Below are 14,465 nucleotides of genomic sequence, written 5' to 3'. Positions count from 1 at the left end.
GAGACCAGTAAAACGTTGGTTATAAATGTATCCCTTATTTTGAGGTAACACTGTCACTTTTCATAATCTTGACTTGATTTTAATGCTTCCAATAATCAATGTAAATACTTCAACACAGAACAATGTTTTAGGGCCACCTGAGACTGAGTAGTATGAAAAATCACCACATATAGACCTGTCAAACGAGGCGTCAATGATGCTACACTGATATAAGGCCTTGTAAAAGTATTAAGCCCTGAAGGGCACATCTTATGTTTTGTCTCCTCAAAACCTTGAATTAAAATGGATTGTTGATGAATCTGAACCAGGTCATTTATAGAACATGTGTACAACTTTAAAGATATAGACAACAAATAGGACAAGAGAAAAGCACAAGGACACCACAGCATATACAATCCATAAGCCCCCTTTTCATGCCAAAGTTAACATCATTATTGAGGGAAATTAATATCAGTGCTCAGTAAGTAAATTTCTCCACTTTGAGATCAATAAAGTCAATCAATCAATCCACAAATAGAGTCCGTTGTTTTGGATAGGTGTCTATAAACTTGCCAAATCAGGATTTTGTTTTTCTCATTTCTTAATATGCTGTTCCAGCTCTTTATTGTTGGACAGTTTTTACTTATGAACGGATTTTTAAGCCTAACCAGAGATGCTCAGTTGGATTGAAGTCTGGACTTTGGGCCATTTCAGCACATTTTGATTATATATCTGTTCCTGCTTTGGGTTACAGTCCATCTCCATCTCAGTCTAAAAACACAGCCGATCTGACAGAGATTTTACTCAACAATGTCCCCATATTTAAGATCTCATCTTTCCTGAGACTCAGACCACTTTCACAGTCCCTACTCCTAAAAACATCCCTACAGCATGAAGCTGCTACCAATATGTTCGTGTTAGAGATTTTTCCCCCCTTGGTCACTGAAAAGTCACTTGTAAATCAGAATGTTCTTTCTGAACTGTAAAACTTCATGTTATGGTTTTTATTTAACTACCCTAAAACCCAGCTTAATGGATTGTGTGGATACTGTGTGGTTCCTGGCAGCCATTTTGATTAATGCCATCTTTTTCTGCTCTGTGAGATCTGGTAGGCTACCCTGTCATGGCAGGTCTGCTGTGGTACAATGTGCTTTAAAATTCAGATAAAAAATGGTAAGTTTTAATGTTGATGGGGCACAAAATACTTCTCCAAATACTTTATGCATCCCAAAGTGGAATTATGTGAACTTTAAAGGTAAATGTTTGCACCATCAAAGCATCTAGGTACGTCCACATGACATTTTTCAATTAGAATTGTCATGTTTTTTTTTTATCATATACATTTTTCTCATTTAATTTCACAATCCAGAGACTACTTTGTGCAGTTTTAATACACAAAAAGAAAATTAGGACTTTTTGGGTTGAAATTAATCAATAACAATGCCTGGTACCACATTTATGCAGAAACCAGCACTAGTCATGGTCAATACTGTTCCTACCATGCATCACATTACAGGTAACATGATCATTAAAATCTGACAAACTTCCACCTGCAGCTTTTTTTGACAACAGCAGCTACACAGAATGTTGACCTAGTTTGCTGCTGTCACACTACAAAAAGGGAGAACTAAAATAGCATTCCTTTAAAAGTGAATTGCAAGTTTAATCGTTTATTCTTATCACTAGGTAGACCATATTTTCTACATTGAAAAGCACATCATTATCAGCGGTAATAAACAAGAATATTCTTTTGTAGTTTGAGAAAGTAAAACTGACTATTTCTTACCAAGAGCCACCCTGGCTGCAGATGCATCATAGTTTATCCAGAAGGATACCCAGGATAGGATGGTGATCAGGATTGATGGCATGTATGTCTGCAAAATGAAGTAGCCGATGTTCCTCTTCAGCTTAAAGCTCAGAGACAGTCGAGGATAGGCACCTGAGCAGAGAGGGAGAGAAAAAAAAACAAGACTGCAGCATCTGAAAATTTTAGGTAAGGAATAAATAGTATTAAATTGTCAGAAGGTTATCTGAGAATCGAGCTAATTAAGAAAGCAGACACACCAAAAAAAGACAAATTCAGCCAAAAACATTAAACTTTGATAGTCTGAGCAGCAAGCAGGGACACCTTATGTTTTTGTTTCAGTTTCCATGGCAACGCCGACAGCATGGGCTGAATTTATCACCATGGTAACAAGTATCCTCTTCAAAATCACCAACACACATCCGTTCCTCCCGACTCAAACTACACACACCAAAACATTCAGTTGAAACCGTATTTCATGATGCAACATTCAGGATAGCAGTAAAATTTGAACATATTTTTACTTTTTAAACATTCACCTACAGAATCTGAGCAAATACTGCTTCATCAGTGGCTGCTGCTGAAAGTTATTCTAAAGGCATTTTATGTTGCGTTAATCTGGAATTTAAATTTAAAACAGTATCTTTGTATGTGTGCAAATGAAATGTTAATATAAAAGATATGGGATTTTTTAGAAATCTCCTGGCATTATATTTCCAAACAGGCTGTATCTATGACCCGTTACTCCCACTATTCTTAGCTGTTTTCCATTTTAGTTTTATATTGGAGGAAAAGTGGGACCCATTACAGAGTAATTTCTGCACTGTGGGTTTTCAGCCAAAGCTACTTGTGTTAAGCGTGGGTCCACCAACTGCACACTTGTGTGTACGGCTGGATGAAGAGAGAGCTGCTAGTAAAATAGAAAAAAATAATAAAGGATCCACTCACACACGCATCTTATTACAATTCAGTGCCTTGTGTGTGCAATAAAATTACAGTGCTATAAAAATGACTTGATGCGATTTTAAAAAGGGGCCATATATCAAATGTTATCCACGGCAGCTGCTTGTGACAGAGTCCAGACTTAAGACTTGACGCAGACAGATAGTGTACAGCTTTGTAAGTCAACCAGATTTACAGAAATCCAATTAAGACATTTAAACTGTCAAAGATGTACCAGACATTGCCACATGTATTATTTTCAGTCAAAATAAAATTTGAGGACTTTAAATGGCAGTTTCAAGTCAAGTCTTAAATATTATGCCCAAAGTGCCAGTAAAGTCTCAAGTCTTTTAAATGCAGGTCCAAGCTGAGTCTTAAGTATTTGATAGGTAGGCCCAAGTCTCACACTTTCTGGAGCTGATTTAAAGCAAAGTATTTTTCCCCCCAAAGGAGTAGAGCGCGGTTAACACTTGTGCCATGTTCCCCCAGGTCCAAGTCAAATCTGGCAACCTTAAGGAAGAAGGGCAAGGCCAAGTTTGAAATCTTTTTGAGACTAATATGAGTCCATTACTCAAATGGCAAGTCTTTGAGAGGGAAGTTTCAAGTTTTTAGGAGCATAGCCAGTTCCAGGCATTTGTGTTTGGCCATAGGTCCAACCGAAGACTCCAGTGTCTGAGGAGCAGACCAAAGTTAGCTCTCAAAACTTTAAGGAACGTGCATAAGCATTTTTGTTCCTATGCCCAGGTCAGGTCTAATGCCTTTAATAGACAGGTAAGGGTAAAAATATCTTACCGTACAAAAGCCCACTCTGTTTATTTCTTTACGAGACAGTCCCAAGTCAAGATTTGACCTTTTGCAAACTCAAGCGCTTTGTTCCTGGAAAGGCTAAAGTCAGGTCCTTTACTTTTTATATGCAAAGAGAAATATCTTTGGGTTGCTATTTTCCTGGGAGCAGGTTTTTGTGAACCGTTAAAGTCATAGTCCAAAAACATCCCAGACCTGCATTCACAAAAAGAAAAAAACAGGCCTAAGTAACGAACTACTTTCTAGTTTGATATAAGGTAGAGGGTATTAATAATGAATTTTATGGTAAATGTCTTGGTAGATGTAGATGGTAGATATCTTTTTCTAATCTTATCCAAAGATTACAGCTTTGGCAACTTGGAGGGAAAAGTCCAAAATTTTGCTTGATTAACTTGGGGTAAATGCAGAGATCTTGTCTTTTTCCTCTACATTTTTTTTCTGTCTGGTACTTACTTGCATTTAGATTTGACTCTTGTTGTTTTTGTTTAGTTTTTTTCATGGCTTCTATGTATCCATTTTGCTCAATCAATTTCCACATTGGTATTAAGCTTCCTGTTTTCACAGAACTGTTTTACATAAGTGCAAATTGACCTGTTCCTTTTCCTGGTGATCACTCAACTCAGTTCTTACACTCCAGGCTGTAGTCGATTTTAAATTGGGTATCATACTATAAATGTCCATGTTTCATTGGTAGCATCAATCTAATTCATAGAAACCATTTTTTATACTGGTTGTTTTATACCTGAATGTGATTATGCAAATAACCAACCAAATTGAAGTAAGACATCTGTATGATTTACACCCCTTAAAGTTCTCAAAAAAGTGTGTCGCTGTGTTAAGGGAGTGGCTGTTTGCATAACCAGTGACAGTTTGTATAACCAATAAAATGTGAAGAACTATTTAATTAGCTTTCTGTTGACAGTTTGCTGCTGCCCTCCAGCTTCTAAGGCTTCTAAGTTTATTTCAGTAAAATCCAGAAATCTGACTGACAGGAACATAAACTATAAATACTCAAACAATATTTATCCCTTTGGACAATAGTATTATTTTTAGCTCTTAAATAACAGCTCCGACAGCTATAAAAGGACTAAACACATCATTTACATATATCATAGTGTGAAAATAAAAAGACAGTCACACTTATTTAAAAAAAAAAGCTTGTTTTAGCTCCTTTGGACTAAATCTGACTGTAAGAGCAGCCAAAGTGGCTTAAGAAAAGAGGAGGCTGAGGTACACTGGCATGTAGGTGTAGAACAGTTCTGGCTGTAACGGCTACACCAAACAACATCCGTGAGTGGGAGGAACAGCATGTGTGAGGCTGAGAAAGAGAGGGATGGAGAGGAGGGAAAAAAAATAAAGTTGAACTGATGATGATGCATAACAAAAGAGTGTAAGAGAAAGGCTTGAAAAAAAAAGCAGAGCTGCTTGTGGCTTTCATCTTGTGTTAAAAAGTGTTGTTGACATTTCCAATAACCCTCTACCTTATTAGTTTGGTTTCTCTAATTTTAAAGCATAAGTTCGGTGGATGACATTGGCTAACGTTATGTAGAAAGTTGGTATAGATGCTGATGGCTGTTGTGGTCGGTTTAAAATTAAATTAAATGTTCAATTTTAGAATTTCAGCATAAACATTTAATCACTGTCACAAATTCAATAAATTAGCTACTAAATTTAAAAAACCTGCTAAGGTTTCCTTAGTCACTAAATGGAGCCTAACAGACAAAAGGGAATACTGCTGCCTGGATAGAGGACGGTCATTGACGTCCTCTACAAAGAAGATCTTAAGTTCTTAAAGTTGAAATTAGCAAAACATGTGATAGGAAATAGTACACCAGTGACAGTGATAGCCTCAACCTCGAGAGGAGCATCTGAAAAAAAATAAATTTAAAGGTACAATGGAGGATTTTCTCAAATGTTTGAAAGACACACCCTCTCCACTTAAAAAAAAAAGATGCACATGCACATTCATGTACATGCTCCCAAGAGGGAACGCTTATTAAATGCGTGCAAGAGCGTGCATCAGCTAATTTCTCCTCGTGCACGCTCTGTTTAAAAGTTGCTTTTACTAATTGCTAATACAAGCTTACTTTGCAATTCCATTCCATTATGTCAGACTCATCACAGATAAGTGAAAATGGGGACAAGCACGTAGTACGGCAATATGTTAACATATCACCAGAGTGATTGACAATTAGGAGGACCACTTATTTAGATGATCCACCCAGAAAAGAACATCCTCCACTATACCTTTAAGGATATGTGGGAGAATTGACAAGGAGTGGACTGAGGCTGGAGTCAGTGCATCAAAGGCTGCTGCACATAAACAAATTGTACACATGAGCTACAGATGTTCACTATTTAAGACACTCCTGAACCAGAAACATCAGAAGCATTTTACCTTGACTAAAAAGAAAGATGAGAGTAAAGTTTTCATTTTATTTTGATATTAAGTTGCCAGAGTCTGGAGTTAGAGATGAGAAGCACTGCATTCAAGGAGTCATGAATCCATGTTTATCTACTACTTGCATAAAGGAGTGAACATTTTAGGGTTATAGTGTTTTTTATGCTCTATTCAGCCAAAGCCCTCTGAACTACATTGTTACTAAAATGTTCTACACAAATAAACATGCCTGCCACAGAGATTTAGTTTCAGTTTTCAGGAGAGGACAGTAACACAGATAATTTTTTCATACATTATTGTATGAAATCATTAAATCATTGTTATTGCAACCTGTGATGACTGCAGTTATCTCTGCTGCTTGTAGGCCTATACCTTTTTTCTACAGCAGTTTTTCTTTCCACTCACCTTTACTGTAATATACAAGTATGCAATTAATATATATATCTCTTTAATAAAGAATTTTTTCATATGTGACACTCATTTCAAGATATTTTCATTATTGTTGTTAACCATGACCACACACAAAAAAAAAACTTGCTGAATTTAGTCATATCCCTTTGTGTTATTTTTAATAACTTGAGCCATGACTTTGATTTATAAGGCGTCTTTTAAGTGTGACAAAAATAAAATATTTAGAGGAACATTCTCTCCAGACAATTTCATACTTTGCAAAAGTTATAAAAGATGGATAGCAGAAAATATTCTTGTTCTTCAAACAAGCGCTTTCGAAAACAAAAGAGATGACAATTTTAGTACTGATCATATCTGTGACTTGAAGCTTAAACATGCAGTTAAATGTCAGCAAGCAGATAGTGTCTGTTCAGGCATGCATTTACATGTGACCACACAGGCTACGTGGATGCACACACAAGTCTATGTCTGCATCTGTGTTTGCAGAATAATTGATGTTGTGTGCCTCATTGCACATAAATATGAGATGCCCCGAATTCTGGTCTTATTTTTCTTGCTAGAGAGCAAGATAATTGGCATCCAAGCACACCTTTTTTAAGTTGGAGGAAAAGTTACACTGATGGAAGCTGCTCAAAGGAAAAAGGAAAGGTGACAAGCTGAGTAAGAGAGTGAGAGAAAGACAACCAAAGGACACCTCGCAGCCCGTGTAATGGAGGAAACCTGATCATTAGCCAGTAATGCATCAAGCCTTTGATGTGCTTCAAGGAGTAAGCACAGCAGACCACTGGATACTAAACTCCAATGGTCTCCACCCGCAGGGAGACAAGCCGCTTCTACAAACAAGCGCACTTCTGCCCACCCGCCTTGACACGTCAACATGTGATTCTCCCAAGACTGGCAGAGGCGCTTGTCTACTGTAAACAGCTCAAAATTGTGGTAAACTTGAAGAAGAAGGTAAACACACGGTAGAAATGAGGCCAAGAGAACAAAATGAACTAATAGATGAAAGAGTTAAAAATAACCAAAACTGACTGATTGAGTTTCTCAGGGTGGGCATGATTCTGCCTTTTGAGCATAAATTCTGCTGGAAAAAAACAAAAAACAGGCTAAATGTCAGACAGATTTTATGTTCCCGCCACAGCTCTGGAGAAATGACTTCCTTGTGTAGCCATGGCCTATACTAAATGGTGGTGGAAAGAACATCTATCGCATTGTAAATGTTCGCATTAAATCTGAGTAATTTAGGACTGTCGCATTACATTATAAAAAAAGGTCAGATTTAAGCACATATATCAACTGAAAAGAGAAAAAAACTGATTGTCAAATTACACTGAGGCATTTATTACAACATGGAATGTTTTTCATATGCAGGAACCTGACAAATTGCTCTGTATGTGTTGCTTTTTCTTTCAATTACTGGCCCCAAGAGACGAAGAGCTGGAAGAAAATCACTGTTGTGATCCTATAAATAATCTTTAGCTGTTTTTTTTTTTTTCTTGTACCAGCAGCTAAAAGCAGCAACAATGTCAAAACATTAATGGTTTCCATGTATAACATACTGTTTTCCTTAACGGATGAACATATAATTACAAGGTTTGCAAAACAGCTTTTAAGTTTCATGAGCATTATTTAATTGGTTCATCATACTATATTTGAGCAATATCTAACTTTCCTGCAGAAAAACAACTTCTAGTGTTCTTGTTTAGCTTTAAATGCTTAATAGATTATGAGCAACTTTGATTTCCATTTGTCGGTTTAGTCTCTGATAAAAAGAGGGGCCTTTATTCTCTGTACTGATCAGTAGAAAGCACCTCCATAAATAAAAACATATATAGAAAGTGCACTATTTATTTGAACAACGGTGTGTGCCCAATTAAAATTATAGAGGACTAAAGAGAAAAGGCATCAAGAAAACCTTTTTTTGGAGTCCAATTCTTTAAAAATCTTAACATTGGATATTCTACACATCAATTTGACCATAAAGCAGATCCTGCTTACTGTCAGTGATGAAATACTCAAACAAATGCACCAATTTTTCCAACTAAACTATAAAGTAGTACTATATGTGATCCAGTAAAATATGGAGTATATTTGCCCACACTTGCTGCTACTTATTATCCTTTTGGGAAACTGGTTATATGCTAGCTAGAATGAATAATTTAACAACCTCAGATCCAATGCTCAACGAACTAAGCAATATAGATGCAAGTAGTTTTCTTTTCTACTTTTTCCTTAATTGGTAAAAATATATAAGTGAGTACTGAATTTAAAAATATAGTTCATTTATGTTTGGTTTTGAGTAGAAAATAAATCATTGATCTTTAAAATCGGTATATCACAAGCATAATTGTGGATTTTATTTAAGGAAAATTCTCCTTGTACAAATATTTCTGATTAAAAATATGAAGATGTGTAACAGATGTGTTAGATTTCCTATTGTCTTACAGTATACTGCAGTACAGAAGTGTTTTTTCTATGGGGCCCTTCATAGAAAAACACTTGCTAATTTGGTCAGGATAGCTTCTTATTCCGTTGCAAAAATTTAAATACACATTTTAAAAATATTATTCTTTTTAGGATCTTAAAGTATGGGGGTCAAGAGTTTTTTCTTTGCTATGTGATGACATTTTGCTAATTTAGAAATAAGGAAGCATGCAATATTACTTCTGATATGTAAACAGTTTCTATAAACAAACATGTTAAACCTCGAAGCTTAAAACAATCACCTTATATATTGCATATTTGCAGATATGTGGTTGATATTTTGGTCCCTATTCATTCGAAATAAAACAGTTTCGAAGAAAGAATAATGCTCTGCTTTGTAACAAGACTTAAACAATAAATTTCTAGAAGTCAATATTTCATGCTTGTTTAGGTGTAATTTATGTCTCTACTCCCAAACATTGACTGCTTAGAGGTTTTACTCGGTGTTAAAGAAGGCTGATAAAAAAATTAAAAAAACATTAACCAGCAAGACACGGTATAATGACATAAATGTAACAAACGTAAAAGCATAAAGGGGATGGTCAGATCCCAGATGATAGAGAGGTAATAGTAGTCAAATACCGGCTGCTTACAACCAAGGCATGCAGTCTGTGAAAATACAACATGTTGAACCTCGAAGCAGATGAGCTACAGCAAAAGATGGCACACAAGATTGCAAGGCGAAAGTTTAAAGAGGCTTATTGAAAAACACAGGAAATACACATTACAGTAGCAACCTTTCAAAATGGCCCTTCCCAGTCAAAAGCCAGCGAATAGCAGCCCACTTCCCTGCAACTTCCAGCAAAATCCCCTCCAACTTCCAGCCACTGGCCTTCTCCTGGGCGTGCATATTTTTTTACTCTGACTCCACCTTTTCACTATATTACAGGGTCTGACTGGGAGATGATACTTCTCTTTAGATCTTAATGTCCACAAATCATGACAGAATAAATATTTTAGTGCAAATATTGATGTTTAAAAAGGAATTGTAGGGGACCAGCCAAGGAACAATCAAGGAAAGAGGGGAAATTTTGAATGGCTACTACTTAATCTATTTTGCCCACTGTATGTCTCTTAATTCCAACTGAACCTAATTGAGAAGCTGCAGCCAGATCGCATTATGGAGCTGGCAAATCAGCAGCAAGCATGTGATGCATAAATCAACCAAAACCACTTAGGAATATGTCTGACACCTTATTGGAGCTTTATCAGGAAAAATTAGGGCGACTCTAAAAGCAAATCACTTCACTACCAGCACCATAATACCAAATTGGTCTTCAAAACCCAATTTATTTTATGGTTTTATTTTAGGCTTTAACCACAAATTTCAACTACAATGGCTGTAAATTACTGGAAATGTTAACAAACTCTAATATGACTGACCTTGTAGGGAACACTTTTTAACTATAGTACAATAACAATTCATCCATGTAAAAATTTGACCTCACAGTGAAGGACCAGCAGGTGGAGAAGAGGTTTGCTGAGAGATTAATGCCTGTTTTAGTTAAGCACCACTTCAGCATGCTTGCACCAACTTGAGCTACTTCAGGGAAACATCAAAGGCAGATATTTCCTCATTTCAACCCAATTAGAGCTACTGACAAACACAACTGTAGCTCTAAGGATTTAAGAACAACCCATCGATCTTTGGCAAGCACATGGCGGCTTGCAGAACATGTTTAAATGATCAGCTTCAAAAGCAACCAAAGCTTAATTTGTAAAAATACAGCAAAGCGTTGTACAAATTAATTAATCTAAAGCAAAAATGTGTTAGCTCTTCACATATTCCAGTCGGGCAATTACCTGTGGAAAAGACAACATTTCTGGAAACCAGTTTGTAGTCGACAATGGAGAACTGTGGCAGCTCGATTCGTGTCACCCCTGTTACAGCCGACTCGCCTCCTTTCCAGTAGAACTCGATGTCATCTGTGGTATAGCCATCTGCAGCAGAAGAAACACGAACACACCAAGGTGTAACCATCTGTCAAAACCATCACAGGAGACCAAGATATGCAGTGTTGCTGATCGTCCAACTGTCATTTGGGGACATGAGAAAAAAAGAAACATGTTTAAAGTTGCGTCTAAGAACCGGACGTTCCTTTGAAAAGTAAGATGTTTAATAGATCTCTTTAGGGGAATAAAATGACCGCCTTAGGATCATAGTGTAATACTACAATTTAGAGCAATTTTCCACATATAGAAAGACATTTCTACACTTATTACCACCTTAAATAAAGAAAAAAAAATTTTATACAGTAGCAAAATCTGCCATGATTCTGCCCTCTGTACTTCTTAGTTCTCTTTAAGTTGTCTTTTTGGGGAATTTAAGTTACGCTTTGATTTACGATTTATGGTTTAATTTCTATTTTGTGTCATTCTAGTTGTTTTCAAGCTGTAGTTGAGCACTTATGTACGTCTTGGTTACTCTCTGCTGCCCCCTTTTCCCAGTCTCCTTTCCCCTAGCTCCCTTCTAAACCCTTCTCTCCACACCTGCTCCCAATCAGCTGATTACTCTATTCATTGTTCTGTTTAGCATATATACTCCTGGATTCTCTTCATTCCGTATTTTTATTCCTCCCTAGTGTCTGTTATTTTATTTATTTTTTGGGTGCTGAGGTTCTTGTCGATCAGTTCTGGATGATGGCATCTTTAGTTTTGCTTCTTGATTAAATTTCGCAAGAAATAATCTCTGCCTCTTCATCTCTACATTTTGTTCCTCAACAAGTATCCATAGATCCTGACAATCTGACAAAATTTCAACCTTCATTTTCACACCACACCATACATTTTCAAAAAATATATTTGGTTCCAAATAAAATAACACAAAGGGACATTAAAGGCAGCAGAGAGAATATTTATGCATTAATTATAGTATTATTTCTTTCACTTTTTTAAGTTGATCAGGTGCTGCTCATGAACTGATTTTCTTATCTTTAAAATGGGAAAAATACGAAAGCATGTCTTATAAATAAGGATGCTGTGTTGAGCCTCATATATTAGGAAAAAATAAACTTCTTCTCCCAAACTAGATATCTGCAATCAGAGGAATATTTTAAAAGCTTTAACATAACAAGTTGGAAGAATAGCAGACGCACTGAAACAAAGTAAATCTATGATCCTGTGGGTATATTTCTCTATCAGAAAACAGAGCGTAGGACATCATAAAAACCAAAGTTTCAAAGGAAAATAAATAAAATTAGCTGGCCTCTTCCAGGGAATCACTATAATCATGTCTGGGTCTTTTAGCACAGCAAGGATCCAAAATAATAGACCTAAATCCTATAATGTGTCATGAAACGTTGAAGAGAATGTAAATAAAATGGCATTTTTTGCATTTTCTGCAGCTTTTAATCAAATGTGAAACCAATAAAAAAAGCCAAATATACTTTTTACTGCACATTTAGGAAGAGAACTTCTAGAACAGATCGTTCTCCTGCAGCTGCTGCATCATAAAATTACCCAACTAGATCCGGAGAGCAGCAAGGGACTTGGGCTCGATCGAAGATGAATTCATGTAGAAAAATACAAAATTTAAAGCAAAACAAAAACTTCCCATAAGGCGGTGGCATTAGGTTTTCTGTTTGAGTATTGGCTAATGCCTTCAGTTATTTCCTGTCCAGTGCCAGCTTGCAGTTTTCATCAAAGCTTTGGATTAAATTAATAAAATGATTTGAGCTTTATGAACTGAAACCATCCATGTACTCACAGCTCTCTATCTCCAGAGTGCAGTTCTGCTCATCCAGGGGATACCTCCTGAGGTCCATCATGCAAGCAGCTGTTGTTGTTATCCTAAAAAAGAACAGACAGAATAGGAATCAGATTTTCTTTCCAGTTCTAATATTTCCATTAGACGAAAAGCAAATCAAATACACAAAGATTGTTGTTGTAATATGAACAAAATAATAATTAAAGGGAAGAGTAAGCGGGTATGGAATGTTCTGCACTATAGGGAGTAAGGAAAGACCTAAGAGTGAGGGGACAACAGTAACTCAGTTAGGCTGAAGCATTAAGCTTAAAGCATCAGATCTTGTTTTTCATCTTTAAAGAACTAATCATCCACTTGTCTTTACATCGACTACCTGAGCTGCTTTCACATTACATAAGACTACTGGCATTGTCATTTTAAAAACAGATTAGCACAGCCTCCTCCACTGAAGATGCTGACCGCATAAGCATGTACATAATTAAACTATAAGTCACTGACAGACTCCAGTCCATACGGATATTTAACAGTTTATCTGCAGAGCATTAAAACTGGTTGCCCTCCAGCCTGTGATTAGGTGAAAATCAAATAAAGACGCAAACACAACAGTTCCTTTTGGCACAGTTCTGTGCCTGCTCATCTGCAGAGGGTCGTAAGGAGTTCTCGCTTTGTTTATTAGACGGAAGAGCTCCGACGGGTGGTGATCAGACGGTTAGTGAGGAGCAAAGTGAAATGCAAATTTGAAATGATTTCGGCTGAGTCTGGCCTGATTAAAAGCCGGCTGCTTGGCAGTTAGCCACTGGAAGTCTTCATTTAGCTAAGGCTCAGATGAGACTGTGGAAAACCATTAGCTGATGTTATTATGCAGCTAAAATTACACCAACAAAGTGAGTTTCCATCACAAAGATGTATTGTTCTTATTGTGGTAACCTATAGTTACAAATGACATTTCCCATAGTCTGAAACAAATAAGCTTTTCAGGGGTAAATTATACATTCTGTGAAATATAATTTTTTCACTGGTATCTCTTTTTTATCAAATAAAAAAATAACAATAATGGTAATTAATTGTGGCAGGTGTAAAGTAAAATAGCTGTTTTTGGCAATTAGAACCAATTATCGGCCTAACTTAATTCACAGTTAAAAATTAGTCTCACATCTCAAAACTATTTGACTTTTACATCTGTCAAATAGTTCTCTGATTCAGAGATTTAAAATTTCGAAGCATAAAGCTGTTAAAGAATAAAACATGACCATTTTTTAATTCTCACTGTCTGACATAAATCAGAAAAACTCCCTGTCTTAGCAAACATAAAAGAACATAATTTAGGATCATTAATTTTTCAGGTTTAGAAGTTTGCATGCACAAAGAATATTATGAGTTTAGAAAACCCTCGTCTAATGATGCCATTACCTGAAAGCTTCTTTCTAATACTTTGGGTTTACTGAGACTACTGTTGATGTAGGCAACATCCTAAAAATGGTTCTTTGTTTAACAATGTGGATAAATCTAAAAGAAGGTGAGACATCAGGAGATGTGGACCTCTAAAAAGGTGATTCATCCCATTAATGTAAGACAATGTCACTTTAACGTTGTCTAACAAGTGCAGATGTATCCAAACAAGGCTGCAACTAAAGATTATTTTTGCAAATTGATTAATTGGTTGATTATTTTTTCGACTGATCGATTGATAATCAAATAGCCAACGTTCTTTAAAGATTATTTTTTTAAAGAAATTAAACCTGGTGAAAGTAATATGTTTCTAATTGAAGATAGAGCATATTGACAGACCAAAAGGTTTTTTTTAATCTTATATATAAAATGTATATATATTTTTTCACATCTTTGATATAATTACTGCTCTAAGGCCAGGCATACAATGTACGAGACCTAACCCAAAATACGACTTACTGTGTTGGCAGCTTCATATTGGGTGC

The 14,465-nt window shown here is 36.2% G+C and overlaps 1 protein-coding gene across 2 annotated transcripts in view; it reads right to left on the bottom strand.

Moving 5' to 3' along the window:
• LOC107101689 (gamma-aminobutyric acid receptor subunit beta-3-like) overlaps nt 1–14,465 on the bottom strand; it is a 53,493-nt gene that overhangs the window by 10,941 nt on the left and 28,087 nt on the right. For both annotated transcript variants that reach the window (XM_015400693.1, XM_015400694.1), the window contains exons 5-7: nt 12,532–12,614; nt 10,629–10,766; nt 1,766–1,918 (exon numbers count right to left, since the gene is read on the bottom strand). In XM_015400693.1, the coding sequence (XP_015256179.1) occupies nt 1,766–1,918; nt 10,629–10,766; nt 12,532–12,614 (374 nt within the window). The remainder of the gene's footprint in view (nt 1–1,765; nt 1,919–10,628; nt 10,767–12,531; nt 12,615–14,465) is intronic.

This window comes from Cyprinodon variegatus, unplaced genomic scaffold (genome assembly GCF_000732505.1).
Source record: "Cyprinodon variegatus isolate N-32 unplaced genomic scaffold, C_variegatus-1.0 Scaffold1133, whole genome shotgun sequence".
Taxonomy (NCBI): Eukaryota; Metazoa; Chordata; class Actinopteri; order Cyprinodontiformes; family Cyprinodontidae; genus Cyprinodon; species Cyprinodon variegatus.
The sequence above is the reverse complement of the archived record's forward strand: the minus strand, read 5'-3'. Positions and strand labels throughout refer to the sequence as shown.